Source organism: Mirounga angustirostris, unplaced genomic scaffold (assembly GCF_029215605.1).
Source record: "Mirounga angustirostris isolate CCGP_5_RB_7025 unplaced genomic scaffold, mMirAng1.0.hap1 SCAF_8, whole genome shotgun sequence".
Taxonomy (NCBI): Eukaryota; Metazoa; Chordata; class Mammalia; order Carnivora; family Phocidae; genus Mirounga; species Mirounga angustirostris.
The window spans coordinates 80,994,205-81,014,068 of NW_026991716.1; the positions used below are offsets into that span (position 1 = coordinate 80,994,205).

General features: G+C 34.6%; 1 protein-coding gene and 1 long non-coding RNA gene across 2 annotated transcripts in view; one reads left to right on the forward strand and one right to left on the reverse strand.

Annotated features, from left to right (window-relative positions):
- Nucleotides 1-2,449: 2,449 nt before the first annotated feature.
- Nucleotides 2,450-19,864, reverse strand: part of LOC135365493 (uncharacterized) — a 40,115-nt gene continuing 22,700 nt past the window's right edge. Inside the window, exons 3-4 of the long non-coding RNA XR_010413431.1 lie at nucleotides 11,014-11,064; nucleotides 2,450-2,687 (exon numbers count right to left, since the gene is read on the reverse strand). This is a non-coding gene — a long non-coding RNA (uncharacterized LOC135365493). The remainder of the gene's footprint in view (nucleotides 2,688-11,013; nucleotides 11,065-19,864) is intronic.
- Nucleotides 15,351-18,197, forward strand: LOC123836472 (ferredoxin-2, mitochondrial-like). The gene is made up of 2 exons (XM_045865426.1): nucleotides 15,351-15,359; nucleotides 17,634-18,197. The coding sequence occupies exons 1-2, from the start codon at nucleotides 15,351-15,353 to the stop codon at nucleotides 18,195-18,197; spliced, it is 573 nt and encodes a 190-aa protein (XP_045721382.1).

The window sequence follows — 19,864 nt, forward strand, 5'->3', positions numbered from 1 at the left end:
ATAAATAAATATATTTCAAATAATACTGTAAACATTGATTTAGGAGTTTGAGTGATTATTTTTTCTTTTTGCCATTTGAACAGTATTTCTAGTATTTTTTCTTTAAGTTTGAATTTCAAAAGAAACATTTACTTATGCCCCTTTCTTATCATAAGTGGTTAAATTTAATGCTTTTACTCCTTAATTAGTTTCATGAGTTGTTAACAGTTTATATCAAGGTACTTATAAATTTCAAGAATCTACCTCTTTTCTCATTTAGGTCTGTATTCATCTCCAAAGTCATATATGCTATAATTTTAGGGAAACAATGGATATGGTAACATCTGTTCAAAATACCTGATGGAATATTATTTTTTGGTTGTTCAAAAATTAATATAAATGATCAGGTTAAAGATGAAATCTCCTGAATTACAATGGAACAGTAATTCTCAAGTGTGTTCCAGGAAACACTGGTTTCTTCAAATTTATTAAGTGTTAGATGACAAGAAAACAAACAAAAAAACAAAGAACAACTTTTCTGATATAATAGGATTGGGAGGTGCTGGTTCAACAAAGTTTAATAGCTTTCTGTACTGAATAATTTCTCTGAGCACTTACAATAGTACTGTTCATTGTGAATCTCTAAAAGGGAAAAATGTAAACACATATTTCTGAAACTTTTTTCACTTCAGAACTCTGACAACTTCTCATTGGGTTAATGATGTGGAAGAAAAAACTGTATACTTTGTGTGTGTGTGTGTATTATATATATATATTTAAACCACTATAATGAATTATATGATCAAATAATAGACATATTTAGAATTTTGATGTATACTGTAATTAAAAAATGCTAATTTCAGAAGATAAGTACCACTGGAAAACTTTGTCATGGGAAGCTCTAGCAACTCAGTCCCCTAGACTTTGAATTTGTTATTAACATTCTCAGTGAAATTTTTTTCCATAAGGTTTCTCTCTATGATTTTTCTTTAGGGCAGTCATCATATCTGAGAGTGGAGTCAAGAAACCAAACCCCTACAAGATAGGGATATTTGTATTATCTCTGGGTCATACATAAAGTATGTTTTTCTTTCCCTTTAGCTTTGGAAATTCTACTATGTCTTCCCTACCATCCAGGGAGCATATGCTCTATCCTCACTACCCCCAGCACTCCTTATCCTTAGTAAAAGGAAAAAAATATATATATACTATTTACCCCAACGACTGGCAGTATGAGGGGGAATATATTCTAAATATATCATATTATATTTATATTATGTTCTAAATATTCTTATTCCAAGGATTAGATTGAGGAAGACTTCTTAAAAAAGTACCAAAGTGTTCAAGTTTTGGAACCTAAAGGAGTTCCACCCAGTTCCATATGGAAGAAGCTCACTGCATCCTGTTCTCTCACTGAATGAAATAAAACCCTGGACAATTTGCATGAAATAGCTATCTAAGGACCTTGAGGTAAATATGTGAGCAGGAAAACTAGGGAAAAACATCATAATCTTAAGTACTAACAAATCAGTGGTGAGTTTTGTTCCTCTGGTATCACCCAGCCTAGACCCAAAGGTAGCCTGAAATTCAGAAGCAGGCACTGAATAAGAACAGAAAGAATCCTCAAAGAATCCTTCTCTGTTCTAAGAGTTAAATAGAATGGAGAAAATTCTGTGGGATTTTCCCCCTTCATCCATTCCTCTTGACTCAGCCCTCAAGAATCTTGCTGGGGCTGGGAAGTGAATCAGCATCAACTGGAAGGCATGAGAACCCTGAAGGGGAATCCTTCTATCTATCCAGTTGTGTTGTCACCTTAAGATCTTGGATTGAATTCTTGCCCTTTTTTCTCTCTTTGTCCTTCTCTTTTTAGCTCTATATGCAGCCTCATTTATAAGAAATGGGCAACAGAGTAGAAAATCCAAAGCACCAGCTTTCTGGCCAGAGGACTGGGAAGGGAAGCCTCTATGGAACTAGATAATGTCAGTGGTGAAAACTCAGAACAATCTCATAAAGTTGTGTAAAATCTCCTGAGTTTACCTCAGAGACTTGCATGCATGAATCTGGCCCAAAAGGATATAAATAGGCTTTGAGAACTGAACTATATGGTAGATTACCACATAAGACTGAGATCGACCACTAGTGGGCACATGAGGTTGATCTGTGTAACAGATAAACATACACATAAACATATATAAACATCTTGAAAACTGAATTGACATTAAAACTGCACACTACAGAAGGAAGGTTAGAACTTTCACACTGAATCTAATCTGATAGATTCCCTAAAAAAACAGACAAAAGAAAAAAAAATACGATTTAAACAGAGAGCCAGCGTCTCATACATAGCATCCAAAATTTCTATTACACAATTTAGAAGTTTTGGCATACAAACAACCACAATAATTTCAACTAACAACAAAAAAAGACATGCAAAGTTGGTACTAATGTTGAAATTATCACTAATGGACTTGAAGGCTTTTATTATGACCATGCTCAAAGAAGTAAGGGTGAACCCACTTAAAATAAATAGAAAGATAGAAAATCTCAGCAGAGGGGTGCCTGGGTGACTCAGTTGGTTAAGCAGCTGCCTTCGACTCAGGTCATGATCCCGGGGTCCTGGGATCGAGTCCCACATCGGGCTCCTTGCTTAGCGGGGAGTCTTCTTCTCCCTCTCCCTCTGCCTGCCTCTGCCCCTGCTTGTGCTGTCTCTGTGTCAAATAAAAATAAATAAAATCTTTAAAAAAAAAAAAAAAAGGAAAATCTCAGCAGAGAAATAGATAACATAAAGATTAAATAAATAAAAATTTTAGAATTAAAAATACATTTACAAGAATATAAAATTCACTGGATTAGTTCAATAGCAGAATAGAGATGATAAAGACTGTGAAGTTGAATATAAATAAGAGAAATAAGGAGTCTGTGACACAATACAATAAAAAATCCAACTCTTTTGTCATTAGGTTCTTAGAAGGTAAGGAGGAAGAGTGTGGTGATGGGAAAAAATGAAGAAATATGAGTAAAAACTTCCAAGTTCTGGTGAAAGACAAATAAGAGATTCAAGAAGATTAGAGATACAAAACTGAATAAGGTCAAAGCATTCCCTCCCCAGATGGATCATAATAAAAATGATGAGAAACAAAAATAAGGAAAAATTCTTAAAAATCAATCAGAAAACAAGATGAATTAAACATATAAAGGACCAATACCAATGACTGAGATTTTTTTTTCCCCCTAATCAGAAACTATGGGGGGGGAAAAGGAAATACGCCAACATTTAAAAAAATGCTAAAAGAAAAAAGTGACAATTTAGAATTCTATGTTCAGGGGAACAAATGTATACTAGAAAAAAAGAAATAGTTAAAAAACATGATAGGTAAATGGAAATGAAATACTAAAGAATATTGAAAGAACACAAAAGATGGCGGGAAACGGAAACCGAGAAACAAAATACAGGAAGCAAACAGAAAACAAATGATACAATTAAAAAATCATAATTATATAATAATTACATTAAATATAAACGGTTTAAAAACACCAACTAAAAGACACATAATGGAAAACTTACATAATTTGTCACCGGCAAAAAGGTTCCAAAAGAATACTAAAAGAAGTTCTTCTGATGGAAGGGAAATGATGTCAGAGAGAAACTTAATTTGGAAGAAAAAGAGACTGGAAGGAAGGGATAGAGAGGAGAAAGAGACAGATAGAGAAAGGAGAGCATTACAAAGGGTAAATATTACATAAAAATGTATGATAGTTGAAAGAAAAACTATAAAACTGCATGACAAGATCTCTAATATCTTTAGATAGCACACATATAACTATTACTGTATAAAAAGGGAGGATAAAGGAATCTTTATTTTGTGAGGTTTCCCTATCCTACAATGATGTGAATAAAATGTGGGAAACTCCTTTTCAACATGAAATTTTTGTAACTATTATGTTTAACATACAAATAAAACCTAATGAATAGACTTCCACTTCCAGCCAGAGTGAACTAACAGGAGAGTTTGCTTGAAAGAACTTAAATAAAGTAGAAAATAGGAATGCCTGGATAGCTCAGTTGGTTAAGCAACTGACTCGATTTCGGCTCAGGTTATGATTTCAGGGTTGAGATGTGGAGCCCCACATGGGCCTCTGCACTGGGTATGAAGCCTAAGAGTCTCCCCTCTCCCTCTGCTGCCACCCCCCAACTCTCTCACAGGCACTCCCTTTCTAAAAAAAGAAAAAAAAAGTACAAAATATATATAAAACATGTTTTTCAAGATACTGGACATTAAATATAAGAATAAATCTTTTAAAAGTTATCAGTGGAATTGCAATTGTACATTAAAAATGTTTTACAAATGAATAAAGAAGAAAAAGAAATAAGAAAAGTAGGAAGAATACAGAAAACAAACAGCAAAATGGTTGATGTAAATCAAACCACATAAGTGATTACATTAAACATGAATGGACCAAACATTCTAATCAAAAGGTAGATATTGGAAAAATGGCTAAGAAAAAAAGACATGGCTATGCTATCAATAGGGGACACAAAAAGGTCAATGATACACAAAAGTTAAAGTAAAGGGATGCAAAAAGATGGGCGATGTAAACACAACTTTAAGAGGGCTGGAGTGACTATATTAATATTAGAAAATGTAGATTTTAGAAAAGATTGATTAGTAGAAAAAAGGGGACATTTCAAAATGACTAAAAGTTTATCTTATACATTGGATATGCATAAGAAATACAAAAAATATGTACCAAAAAACGGACCCCAAACAAGGTTAAGCAAAAATTGACGAATTTGAAAAGAGAAACAGACAATTCAGCAATTGGAGATTTCATTATTCACCTGTCAGTGATTTAGATAACAATTAGAAAGAAAATCAGTAATAAAGAAGTTTTGAACAATACTATAAAACAATTTGTATAAGTGAAATTTCGTATTTGACCCAATAAGAGCAAATATACATTCTTTTAAAAAAGCATATAGACTATTCTCCAGGATAGACCAAATGCTAAGATATAAAACAAACCTAAATACATTTTAGGTAATCAAAAAAATCAACAAATATCAATAAAAATATTAATAAAACAAAAAGCTGATTATTTGAAAATGAGTAAAATTCAAATTTAGCTAGACTCTCTAGGAATGTATATATATATATCCTTAGAATATATATACACACATATATATATACAGAGAAAAATGAAGTGTATAGAACATTATTACAGACACTGCAGAAATGAAAAGTTAGAGATTAGTACAAACAACTTTATGCCTCAAAATTAGACAACTTCAATTAAATGGACAAATATCTGGAAAAGTCAAAATCTCTGTAGTTTATTCAAGGAGAAGTAAAAACATGAATAAACTTACAACAAGTAAAGAAATTGGATTAGTAAATAAAACATTTCCACAAAAAGCCCAGGTGCTGATGTTTCACTAGTTTAATAAATATTAGCAAACTATATCCAAAAGACATAAAATCAATTATACACCATCACCAAGTGAATTTATAAAATAGGAAAATAATTTGAATAGACATTTTATAAAATAAGATGTATGGATAGCTAAAAAGAACATGAAAAGATGCTCAACATCATTAAACATTAGGGAAATACAAATTAAAATTACAATGAGATACCACTACACACCTCTATAGAATAATTATAGTGATATAAACTATCAATACCAGGTGTTGCCAATGTAGTAGAGAAAGCAGTAACCTTCTACCTTGCTGGGGAGGGAATGTAAAATGGTACTGCCATTTTTGGAAAACAGGTTTTTTTTGTTTTTTGTTTTTTTGTTTTGTTTTGTTTTAAAGGATGAGTATATACTTACTCTGTGAACCAGTAACCCACTCCTATGTATTTACCCAAGAGAACTGGAATCCTTCATCCAAAGATTTGTCCATTTATCTTCATAGCAACATTATCCAAAACAGCTAAAATTAGCATCCAGCCAAAAGGATAATAACTGGTGAATGGATAAAAAAATGAAGTATACAATGGGATACTTTTCAGAAATAAAAAGGGACAACATACCCTACAACATTCATAAGCCTCAAAAATTTTACAGCAAGAGAAATAAACCAGAAGAAAAAATATAATTTATATGAGTCCATTTATATGAAATTTCTAGATGAAGCAAACCTTATATGCATTAAGCAACCAGAATAATTAGGGAGGGGAACAGATTCTGGGACTGGGGATAGGAGCAGCAATTGACTGTCACTGGGTATGAGGGCACTGTTGGGAGCAATAAAAATGTACTGGAACTCTCTCCTGATGGTCACTGAACAACTTTTTCATTGAACAATATAAGTTAAAATAGGCGAATTTTATGTTAGTACATAAAAGGCTGTTAACAAAAAAGGGAAAAATTTAAATAAACATTTCAAAAAATATATATATGACAAACACATAATTAGTATTCAGCATGATTCATCATTTGAGTAAAACATATTAAAACCACAATAAGCAGCCATATTCATAATTGCCAAAACTCGGAAGCAACCAAGATGTCCTTCAGTAAATGAATAAACTGGTACATCTAGACATATTATGGAATATTATTATGGAATATTATGGCATATTATTCAGCACTTAAAAAAATGAGCTATCAAGCTATGAAAAAGACATGGAAGAACCCTAAATGTTTATTACTAAGTGAAAGAAGCCAATCCGAAGAGGCTACATATTGTAAGATTTTAACTATATGACATTCTAGAAAAGGATGTGTCTATGTGTCTCCAAAAGTATGAAGGCAATAAAAAAAATCATTGATAGATAGGGCTTGTGGGTGGGGGAGAGGGATATATAGGCAGAGCACAGAGGAGTTTTAAGGCAGTGAAAATATTTCGTATGATGCCATGATAGATAAAGATCATTACACATTTCTCTAAACCCATAGAATGTACAACACCATGAGTGAATCATAATATAAATTAAGGACTTTGGGTAATAATGATGTGTCAAAAAGTCTACTGATTGTAACAAATGTACTACTTTGTTGAGGAATGCTCACAATGTGGGGGGCTGTGTGTAGGGAATGGGAGGGAACATATGGGAATGGTATTTTCTGCTCAATTTTGTTGTAAACCCAAAACTCCTCTAAAAGAATAAAGCCTATTAAAAGGCACAATGAGATACTAAAACACATATATTAGTAGTCTAAAATTTAAAAGTATGACCATTTGAAGTGTTGATGCAGATATGGAGGCACTGGAATTCTCATATGTATGCTATTGACAGAAATGTTCAATTGTACAAATACTTGGAAAACAGGTTTGACAGTTTCTTAAAAAATTAAACAAGAACCTACCACTTGACCCAGACATTCCACTTCTATATTTTTACCTAAGAAAAATGAAAGCAAACGTCCATACAAAGATTTTTCTACAAGTGTCATAGTAGCCTTAATTTTCACAGCTGAAAATTAGAAACAACTCAAATGTTCATCATCCTCAGATGCATGTATAAACAAATTGTTATGTCCGTACAATGGGATGCATTATTCAGCAACAGAGAAGAACAAAATATTAATACACACAACAGTATGAATTACACTTAATGAACCAAGTAGGAAAATAAAGTACACACTATATGGTTGCATTTATATAACATTCTAGAAAAAGCAAAATATGACAGAAAGTGTCATTAAAAAGTATCATAAAGTGACAGATAGTGATCAGTGGTTGCCTAGGATGGGGGTGGGCCTGGAGAGATGAGGGAGAGGTATTACAAAGAGACATTTTTAGGGGTGTTAGAAATATTAATTACATAGATTGTGATAATAATATGATTTATACATATATGAAAACTTAGAAAACTGTATAAGTGCAGTTTATTTTGTATCAATCCCCCAAAAAGGTGTTAAAAAGATACTGAAATGATCTATTTTTTATATCATTCAAGAAATCAATCTTTACTGATTTTGTCAACAGCAATGCAATATTAGCCTGGTAATGAAGTTTAGAACACATTTTCTGACATCCAGTTCAATAAGTTAAGCAGTTGAGAAGATAATTGTTTAATTTCAGGTAAAGTAAAAAAAAGTAAAAAAAGTAAAAGCAAAGTTTTCAAATATAGATGGTTGGTTGCTTCAGGGACTTTTAAATACATGCTGAATTCATTGTTTTATCCAATTTTTCCCGTAAAATTAGAACTCAATAAAAAACATTTTTGGTACTTTTGTCAGTTCTATGTGCTATTTACAGAGAGACTGGTTTCTGTGGGGTTTATAATATGTAGAGGTCATCATATTCAGAGAGAAATGGCATGGTAATGATTCCATTCCAGAGATATTCTGATAAAGCACAAGCTCAAGCTTTGTAGGTCCTTTTGACCTTCTTAATAATAATAGCTAACATTTAGTCAATGCTTAATATATGCAATATATTATCTTATTAAATCTTCTCTACAACCTCTTGAGTTCTGTACTATAAATATCCTCAATTTGTAGATGAGGACATAGAAATATAGAAGTTAAGCAGTTTGCTCAAGGGAGTAAGTGAGGAGCAAAATTTCCAATTCAGGTGTGTCTAAGTACAGAACTGAGCTCTATGTCTCTATACTTTGTGTTTCCTTCTTATTCACAGGAAAATAAGCATTAGACATAGAGGTGAAAATTAATAAATTATTATTTTAAAATTGTAGATGTTCCATGTGACGATCCTCTGGTCACATGACTGATTTCATTCAATCACTTATGTATCCTTGTATACCTACAAACAAGGTATGATTTCATAGCTATATACTATGTGATTGATTCCATACAATTTTGGAAATAATAAAGTTCTAGTCAAGGTCACTACAATATACAAAATTGTATCTCTTCATTCACTGCCTTCTCAGTTCTATGACAAATGATGCTTTTATAATTTAAGGATAAAAAATAAGCAGCTATGAAAAGAATCAGCTACCATTTTTTTTAAGGCAGTAAGTAATAACCCTCAGAGGCCCACCACCTGCAACTGCAACTTTCTTCATACATACCTGAGAACTTATTATTCTAACTATATGTTTCCCCCCTTTCTTGTTTTTATCTCAGTGTGTGGTTCTTCCTTTCTATGTCTCTACTTCACTGGGTCAGAAGTGAGATACCAATCTTTAAAGTAGCTCTGCTTATTTTCTAGCTAGGAAAATTAAATTGAACCTCCCTGACTTTTTCCCTTAACTTCCTACTTGCTACCTAATTTACCACTGCCACTACCTAAGTAGGCCCTGTTCACAGTGCTAGAGACATCCCAAGGCGTCCTCATGATGCTGGCCATCTCCACATCTGGTCTGATCACTGTAAACTCCGCTATGCTTAACTTCTGTTCCACTCACAGACAGGACCCCTGGCCTATCTGCTGTTATCACTCATTTTGCACAATACAAAGTTTTATGATGATAATCTACATATTTCTCTTCCCTGCCTTTTGTCTAATTTTTACTTCCCTTCTGTTTTCTTGATCCTCTACCATATTTACTCTCACTCCCATTTTTGTTGATTCTGATATAGCATTAAAATTTTAAAAAATATTTACTTCTTGTTCAAAATTGTTAAGTTCCCTGTTGCCAATTTAAAAATTATGTGAATCCAGGGGTGCCTGGATGGTTCAGTGGGTTAAGCGTCAGACCCTTGATTTCGGCTTAGGTAATGATCTCAGGGTTGTGAGATCAGCCCTGTGTCACATAGGCTCTGCACTGGGCTTGGAGCCTGCTTGAGATTCTCCCTCTGCCCCTGCTCTCTCAATCTCTTAAAAAAAAATACATATATATATGTATATATATATATGTATATATATATATATGAATCTGATTCTTTTTTCAAATATTTAAGATTTTTATTTATTTGAGAGAGAGTGAGAGAGAACAAGCATGAGCAGGGTGGGAGGGTAGAGGGAGAGGGAAAAGCAGGACCCTGGGATTGTAACCTAAGCCGGAAGGCAGATGCTTAACCGACTGAGCCACCCAGGTGCCCCTGATTCTTGTTTGTTTTTGTTCAAACCTGTTTTATGCCCCTTATTTTTTATTAAAAATTATGTAATTATAAATTTTGGGGGTTTTTCTCTCAAAGTAGTAAAGGACCTCCTAATTAGTTTATAGATTTATTTATGTTAATATAGCATTTCTTTATTTGTGTTGGCCATAGCCATAAATTATAGAATTGCCTACCTACCTCATACTACTTATTAGAATCAAAGCTGCTCTATTGCAAAATAACTATTTTGCTAGACTTTATAATTCTTTCTGTAACGATATGCGATGATTTCTTTTCTAAACATATAACTATGAATTTCCACAGAGATAGACATTGTTATAATCATATCAAATATGTGAAAGTATGTATTTAAAAAGAATCAGGTTGGAGTAATAATTCTTAAGCTGGGGGGATGTGTGTGTAGGAACATGCACTTTGATATTATTTTGTTACCAGATATACACCAAAGCACATAGTAATGGGTATAATATTATGCTAATTATGACCTAGATATATAGTTTGTTTCATAGATTGTATGATGATGATATTTACAGTTCTAAAAGTATATGTTCCACGAATAATTATTTTTACTAGAACTGTCGTCTTTTTAGCCTCAATGCCAGCAAGATCTACTCGAAACCCAAATTTTAGTTGTTTTTTTTTTTTTCTTTAAAGATTTTATGTATTTATTTGAGAGAGAGAGCAAGAGACATTACAGAGGGAGAGGGAAAGGGAGAAGTAGACTTGCCACTGAGCAGAGAGCCTGATGTGGGGCTCAATCCCAGCACCCTGAGATCAGGACCCAATCGAGAGGCAGACGCTTAACTGACTGAGCCACTCAGGCGCTCCCCAAATTTTAGTTCTTAGTAAGCAGTTGAATCAAAACAAATCAGTTAATTTTAGCTCAGATAGAATAAAAAGCTTCAGGCCTCTTTAGGCATCCCCTCAGGGGTTGAGTTGGTACTATAGGTTAGATAATTAGTCTTGGAGTAATCTTGATCACATGCTCCTAAATTCATGTGGCTTTAGGTAAGACATTTAACTCCTTTTAGACTTTATTTCCTCATACTTACAATGAGTGATTAAGGTAGTGTTACAGAACTGTAGTCCTCGGACTTTGGGGTCTAGAAAAGAAAAAAAAAATTCAGTAAAAGTTACTAAGAACAAAAACAAAACAAAAAGTAGATTCCTCCAGCCCAATCCTCAAATTCTCAGAGATTTTGACTCAGTGGTCCTTGTTGAAACATTTTAGGTGACTCTGACAGAGATGAAATTTGACTTTGAAGAATGCTTCATACTCTTGTGAAGAGTCAATGAATAAATAACTTGGCACATAATAGGTGCTTGCAAAGGAATTATACCCCCAGGCCACAGATTATGTGATTTATGGAAATATACTAAAATAATGAATCAAGTGAATCCTGAGGGTAGAGTCCACAATATTTGTTACTGAAGATTACACCATTTTAAAGATGCAGTTACATGAAGTAAGTACGAAACAAGGCATTTAAAAAAATTCCAAAATCTTAATTTCAAAGGTATTATAATATTTAAATAGACCAATGCTATTCTGATAATGACAAAACAGAAGCAATACAAAGAAGACAAGACAAAATTTAGGAGTATTTAAGAAACAGATAAAATCAACTAAGTCATAACTAATAGAGCCATATAAACATAAATCATTCAACCTTTAGCTTAAATGTAATCAAACAAATATAACATTGGAAAATATGACATACTTATTCTAAAAATTTGTAAGAACTGATACATACACAGATATTTCTAAAGATAAATCATTATGGACAAATTTTTACAAAGGACAGAAATAAAGTTTATTGTGAAGGAGATATACATACTTAAAGAACCTTCTTCATTAATAATAAAAGTCATGCATAATAATGCGAGTTAAAATAATTTTAATGATTAATTTTACACCTGTTAATCTAACAAAAGTCATTAACTTGGTTTGCCAGGCTATGTAGAGGCACATACATGTTAAACTTGTTAGTGGGTTATAAATCTGCTCAGTTATTCTGGAGACCAATCAAATAATATATACCAAAGCTTATGCAATATTTATTGGAAAAGAAAGCCATAGAATGTTCTCAGGTCAATATTTTGGAAATATATCCCAATGAAACAAACATCTTAAAATATGAAATGCTGGTCACAAAAGTGCATAATTAAAAAAGAAAAAAGAAAAAAAGAAAAGAAAGAAACCCTTGCAGGGGCCTACCTAGTGGACAACTGAAAAATTACAGTAGAAGGTAAATGTTTATTAAATGAATGAATGAAGTTAATGGAAGACAATGTAGCTATTAGAAAAATCAAGTATATTCTTAGAAAAAATATTCTAAAGAATAACTGGTATATTGATTTAATATGTCAAAAATAACACCAACTATTTTAGATCTCTAGTTTTAAAGTCTATGCTTTTTTCACACTTACTATTTAAAATATTTGGCAAACACTTTAAAATGCTTTGGAATTAATCCCTAAAATTGTGTATAATGATGTGTAAGATTTTTCAGAAAAATAAGCTCTATTGGTAAAACACTACTTTGGAATTCTCAACTAAAAAATACTAATTAAGACTGGATTGTATGTTTCCTGGCTCAGTTCATCCTTCCTAGGATTAAAGTGAGATTTAGGGCTAAGCAATTGATTGCTTCAAGTGATTTTTAATTTTGGTGAAGCAATTAGCTTGTTGATTGTTTTCACTGAATCAATTAAATGTTGGAAAAATTGACCAAATTCATTATTTGTTTGCTGACATTGCCTTAATCATCTCCACTTTCTTCCTTAGTTTTTTTCCAGGTGGAAATTGGATCTCTACCACAGAAATCATGTGAGGATATATAAAGTGGAAAATAAAAAGTACTTATTTCAGTTAATTTTTTTGTTACATATATTTAGACCCTGAGATATAATGGACTGAAAAAATAGTAATAATAATTACAAACACTTAACAATGTTCATCATAGTTTTGCTATGACAAAAATTTGGTACTTCGTACTTGGCTGAAAAGGCAGCATGACTTCAGGGAAAAGAGTAACCAAATCTTCGGAAGTACTGTAATTACTACTTATTATGACACACCAGAGTCTCTAATTATTCCATTCACAATATGCAATGCAGTTTTATTCATGATAGCAAATAACAATTTAGCAAGAAATGATCCTGATCCGATTATTAGTATCTAAGCATAAGAAATCATTCTATGTTGATGTCATACATTTTATCTTAAAAAAAATAATAATCTATGTTGAATTAAAGGAATATGTCTAGAACAAAATCTTTTACAAGGCTATCAGTGGATTAAGCTTTCCTACTACAAATGTAACATTCTTTTTTGTTCTCAATGTTAAAATATATAGGTGGAGAAAGAGAAGTTAGCAAAACAAAGGAAAAGATCTATTTCCATATATCTCTGTTTCTCTGTGACAATTTTCCCTTTTAAGGGTAGTTAGACTTTTCTAATGGCACTGGTTCTATTAGCATTGGATGGATGTTGATGTAAAAATCCAGGAGCCAGAGCTATAGCAACAAATTTCCAAAGGCTATTTATAATATGACTCCCATCATGTGACCCCCACAAATTATCAGTGATATCTAATAAACCCAAGAATATCACTGATGATAAGGTGCAAATTGCTCATTTTTTTTCTCTTCAGTTTTTTTTTTAAGATTTTATTTATTTGAGAGAGAGAGAGAGAATGGATAAAAGGAGTGTGCTAGGCTGACAACATCTCCAACAAGCACATCAAAGAACAATATATACAGCATGATACTGGTTAGTAAAAAAAAAAACAAAAAACACAAAACAACCTGGGAAAAATAAAACAAGATGAAATCAAGAGAGGGAGACAAACCATAAGACACTCTTAAGCATAGGAAACAAACTGAGGGTTGCTGGAAGGGTGGTGGGTGGGGGGAATGGGTGATGGGCATGAAGGAGGGCGCATGATGGAATGAACACTGGGTGTTTTATGCAACTGATGAATCACTGAACTCTACACCTCTGTAACTAATAATACACTATATGTTAATTGAATTTAAATTAAAAAAAGGAACCCCCCCAAAAAGATTTTATTTATTTGAGAGAGAGAGAGAGAGAGAGGGAGAGCATGCACACATTAGCAAGGGGGAAAGGCAGAGGGAGAAGCAGACTCCCTGCTGAGTGGGGTGCCTGACCAGACCTGGGGCTGGATGCCAGGACCCTGGGATCATGACTGAGCCACCCAGGCGCCCCCTCTTCCATTCTCAAAGGATGATATTTTTTGGACTCTGAAAGTAGGGTAGGCAGGAATGGAAGTCTGAAGTCCTTTTTATCACTAGGTAACATAACTATTCCTTGGTATAGAGCAGGATTTGAGAGCGAAAGTCTTAAGTAGCTTTTGCCTAAACCAGTTAGCCTTGGTTGAGAACAACTGTGACAATCATGATGCTTAAGAGCCTAAAGAAAAATGGTATCTACCACATTACCCCAATAATAATTGATATCTTCTGATAGGATAGACTCTCTGTATTCTCAGGAATTTTATGATTTTTGAGTCAAAATAGGAATCAATAATAGAAGACCTGTGTGGTGTTGTAACTAGAAGAGAGAATATGAAAATATCCAGTCTTGATCTGCTTGATATAGTGGGGAAAATCACTGATGTCCTTTCATATTATTATTGACCTCTGATGTGTTTTGAAGAAGAGACTTAGTTAAAATTTCAACTAAGAATCAGCTACTTAGAGCTGGGGTTGGGGACAGGGGGCAGTGGTGGGAAAGGAGAATAGGACTACATTAGTTCCATTTGAGAATGAAGTAACTGGAATTTCAGGTGTGCCTTCTCCAGTTAAGTATCTTCCAAAAAACTTTAGGTGAAAATTTTGTAGATACCTCTCATGTGATATTTGTATTTTACTGGCTTAAATAAACATGCCCATAATAGCTGCTATTTTTTAATGACATACATTTCATTAGCACAATTTGCAAAATCATTCCACATGTATGTTATAAATATTTTGGTATACATATGGACTTCAGAGTACTTTGTAGTAACTCTGGTGTTCACAGACTGGAAGTCACTACTCCAGATCTTCAGCAAGGAAAGATTTTGCAAAATAAAACTAGTTTGAAGTGTTCATTCAAAATAAGTTGAGGAGGCACGTTAAAAAAACTTGTTTACTTAGCACAAAAGAGATAATCAAACTAGAAGACCTTATCAAATAATGAATAGGTGATGTTATACAAGTAAGGGAACAGAAGTTTAGAGAGAGAGATACGGTACTCTGTGTCATGAACGGATGGAAGAGTGAGAGTCCGGGGGATAACCAGAGAGTGGAAGCACAAATGTAGGAAGGTTAACTACAGCATGGGTTGGGTTTGAAGCACAAAAGTACAATTTTGTAAGGAATGCCTAAGGTAAGATTTTGAACTGAACTACTATAGATAATTTTATAAATTCTCTACTTACATCCTTCTGAAATCTGCAGTGTATTGGTTATAGATTCTTTGCATAGAAGGTGATTTTCTAATATAAATGTTCTGGTTTGGCAAGAGCAAAAATAAGCTTTCTTTGGGAACAGTCTAGAAATAATATCAGACACGACTGAGTAGAGACATTTCCATATTCTTCTACTACTTGGTTCTGAGTGTGGAGCCAGTGGTTGATATTCATAAATAGCACTGTAACCTGTCACTGATAACTCTCCTGGATCTTTCTGCTCTTTTATCAATGGAATGAGTCAAGTGAAAACAAACATTTCAAAGCCTTAAGACAGTCCAAATGAAAGTAAAGGGCTCCATCTCTTTAAGAGCATTGTATAAAAATTCAACACTTTTATGCCAATAAACATAAATAAAATAGAATGCAACATAGTCAAAATTTATGAGTTTTAATTTAAGATAAAAGCCTCTGTTGCAATATATAATAATGTGTGAATTATATCTGATACAAATAAAAAAATGTATATGCATGTAAATCTATTATTACCTAAATAAGAGTACATCATTTCACATATACCCTTTACCATGGGTAGACATGCATCTTTCTTGTTGTAACCTCAATTTTTTAGGAGAAAAAAAATGTTATCTAAGGGAGAAAGATAATTTTTTTTTTAATAAATGTAGTCCTGTATTAGACTGTGTATAAGTTATGACATTCATTCAAGGGAACTTTTTTTTTTTTTTTTTGATGTGTTGTCAGGTAAAGTTGAAAAGATAAACAGAAAGACTTATATTTACCAGGAAGATTTTTGCCTCACTAGAAATGTGGATAGATTCTAGAGGTAAATATAAAGAGGATTTTAGACTGTGAACCACTACAAGTATAGTCTGGGGAAAATTAGAAGAAGCCTTAAGGTCTTATTGAAATAGTCCTACGGAAATCATTTGCAAAAGAACAAAATGAGGTGCTCTTTTAGTGATGTACTACTGTCACTTGGTCAGTGATTCTCCAGGAAGTGTGCACTGGGAATACCTAGAAGAGCTTTAAATTGTAGTTGCTCACCTCCCACCTCAGAAACGCTGATGCAAAGGGCCAGGAATAAGAAAGGAGGTGACTGGTAGGTGCATAAGGAAACACTAGTTTAGGTTTATAAGGTGATTTCAAATGTTACTTCTCCTCCAAATTGATGACCTTTGATTTGACCTCAAGGTCTCAAGCAATAGTCCTTGAAGAGAATGAGCTAATTCTTTAATCGGAATTACATTCAGCGCGCCTGGGTGGCTCAGTTGGTTGAGCGGCTGCCTTCGGCTCAGGTCATGATCCCAGGGTCCAAGGATCGAGTCCCGCATCGGGCTCCCGGCTTGGCGGGGAGCCTGCTTCTCCCTCCGACCCTATCCCCTCTCATGCTGTTTCTCTCTCTCTCTCTCTCAAATAAATAAATAAAAAATTAAAAAAAAAAAAAGAATTACATTCAGTGATAGTTAAAAAATAAGTGTTAAATCTCTGTTCTGTTTTGGTTTTAAAACACCTAGCAACATAGAATAGTGAACTTAAAACACTATTTATTTACTTACTTATTTATTGAAATAACAGATTACTCAGATCATGCTTTGGTGCCTGGAAGTATAATGTACATCCTTTCCTTCCTCCCTCTTTATCTAGATGGGAGTGTCAAATGTCTGACATACTGAAAACTATTTGTTTTCCAGTATTTTTGCTGGTGGTCTCATTCATGAAATTATAGAGAGCAAGGAAAACAACTGGTTTTACTAAAAATATTAAATATTCATAGCTGCCTATGTTATATCAACCTCTACAAGGTCTCTGTCCAAAAGGTGAAAGGACTGCCATTTGGTACAAACCACAAGACTTAATCCTCAGCCACGCTACTCTTAGTGTTCTTGAGCACCAAGTCCATTGTGTCATCTGATGTCAATATGCAGTAATTATCTTTTAATAAAAGAACTGATGGGTTGTACAGAAAAGAGCATAGGCTGTAAAAACAAAAGGCCAACTGTTTAGTCCTACTTATGTGTCTTTTCTTCATGAATCTGGTATGTCTCAACAAATTTGAGCTTCACTTTCCTCACTAATGAAATGTACTTAAAATATACTCCTTACCTATGAGGAGCTCCAAAACATGACACATAAAATAAATAAAATATATATACTACTTTTGTATTTCTAAAACATTTAACATAAATTATATAAAAAATTAAAATATGTAGACTTTTTTTTATGAACTGTAGAATACTGTTGTTTTGGCCACCTCCGTGGCCTGGGGAGGCGTGAGTGCTGGGATTCTGCTGGGGGCGGCCAGGGGAGCCTGGTGGAGCCGGCCTGGGGACTCTCAGGGGTCCGGGAAGGCGGCGGCGCCAGTGACAGCCAGAAGTCTCCAAGCAACAGGCTCGCGCCTGGCGGGGGAAGCAGCAGCTGGCGGCCCCGAGAGGCCGGGGGATGTGGTGAACGTGGTGTTCATAGACCGGTCAGGCCAATGGATTCCGGTGAGCGGCAGAGTGAGGGACAATGTTCTCCACCTGGCCCAGTGCCACAGAGTGGACCTGGAAGGGGCCTGTGAAGCTTCCCTGGTGTGCTCTACCTGCCACGTGTACGTGAGCAAGGACCACCTGGACCTTCTGCCTCCTCCTGCTGAGAGGGAGGACGACATGCTGGACATGGCCCCCCTTCTTCAGGAGAACTCCCAGCTGGGCTGCCAAATCGTGCTGACTCCTGAGCTGGAAAGGGCCGAATTCACCTTGTCAAGGATCACCAGGAACTTCTACGCGGACGGCCATGTCCCCAAGCCCCACTGACGTGGGCAGCCGCACCACCCCGGGCACCCGTGGCCTTGGGGCGGGGACTGGAGGAATAGCCAAGTTGCCAGCCCAGCCCAGAGCATGGACAGGCCCGAGAGAGATGTTGGAAGCAACCAGAAGGCCAAAGCCCCTGCCTCAGAAAGATCCCATGTCCAGGCTCTGGTTTGGGAGGCAGAGGGGGACCCAGCCCTGCTGGGGTGGCCTCCCCAAAACTCAGGAGAATCAGTGTGTAGATAGGGTGGAATCTGACTAGAACAACAATAAAACTGTCTCACAGGAAAAAAAAAAAAATACTGTTGTTTTCACATTTTTTTTTTTTTTTAAGATTTTATTTATTTATTTGACAGAGGGAGTCACAGCAAGAGAGGGAATACAGCAGGGGGAGTGGGAGAGGGAGAAGCAGGCTTCCCATGGAGCGGGGAGCCCTATGTGGGGCTTGATCCCAGGACCTGGGACCATGACCTGAGCCAAAGGCAGACGCTTAACGACTGAGCCACCCAGGCGCCCCTTCACATTCTTGTTTTTAAGAATGTTATTAATATTGCTTCCATGCTCCTTCCATAAAAGGAAACTATCAAATTGTCACTTTCTAAATGGTTAAATGAGATCTTTCACCTCTACTGTCTGCTCCTATAACATTGTACTATCTCAGAGGACTTAATCTATAGATGCTTCCTAGCCTGATAGCATCAATAAAAACTCTTATATTTGTCTATGACTTCATTCTTCATGATTTTCACTTATATTGTTGCACTGATTTTCCATAGTGATTTATGAAATGGGTACAGCCCATGATTTCTCCATTTTGAACATGGAGAATCTGAGGTCCAGAAAGGCTGAGTGAGACATGATGAATGATAATAAAGATTAAAGTAGAGGTTTGCTGAATCCTAATCAAATGTTTTTTTCCCTAAACTTAATTTAGAGCAAACTTTAAAGTTTTTATTGTGGTACTAACAGTGTTCAGGATTTATACTCCTATCACTTCAGGAATCAGATTCTTTGAAGCCTCTGTAAATTTCTCAAGGTTATTAATTAGTATAACATAATATGGTAGAGCACTGCATCAGTAAATAAGATTTATTCAGTGATTTTCAGTTGTCAAAACAAAAACTTTTGCATGCTTATTAATTTGTAGTCACCTTCATACAAAGTATGTTCAAACTGTAAGACCAAATCATTCAGAAAGACTTTCCCATATACTCTAAATTTATATATATCATATACAAAGATTTGCCTTTTGAAATACCAGATTTTCACTCAAAAAACTTCAGTACCTCTAGAAAATATCAACAGCCTTTTTAAATCCTTCACCATAAATAACAATTTCCTTAAAATGAAGCTAATTTGGCCCAACAAAGAGCGCCCAATTGCCATGAGAAGTTTGGCATCACTCTATTGATCACTTATACATTTATATGTAACTTCTCAAGTACCTATTTTATGGGCCTATTTAGCCTAGCAGGCTAAATATCTGAGATAAAATAATGACAAAGACACAGTTTATACTCCAAAAAACTTACATAATAGAAGAAAATATAGGCAAGTAAATAGATAATACAATGCAAATGAGTAAGTGTTCTCACATAAATAGGTAAAGGGTACTTAAGGGGGAACACAGAAAGAGCATTGCTAAGGCAAGCTTACATGGGCAGGGATGTCTC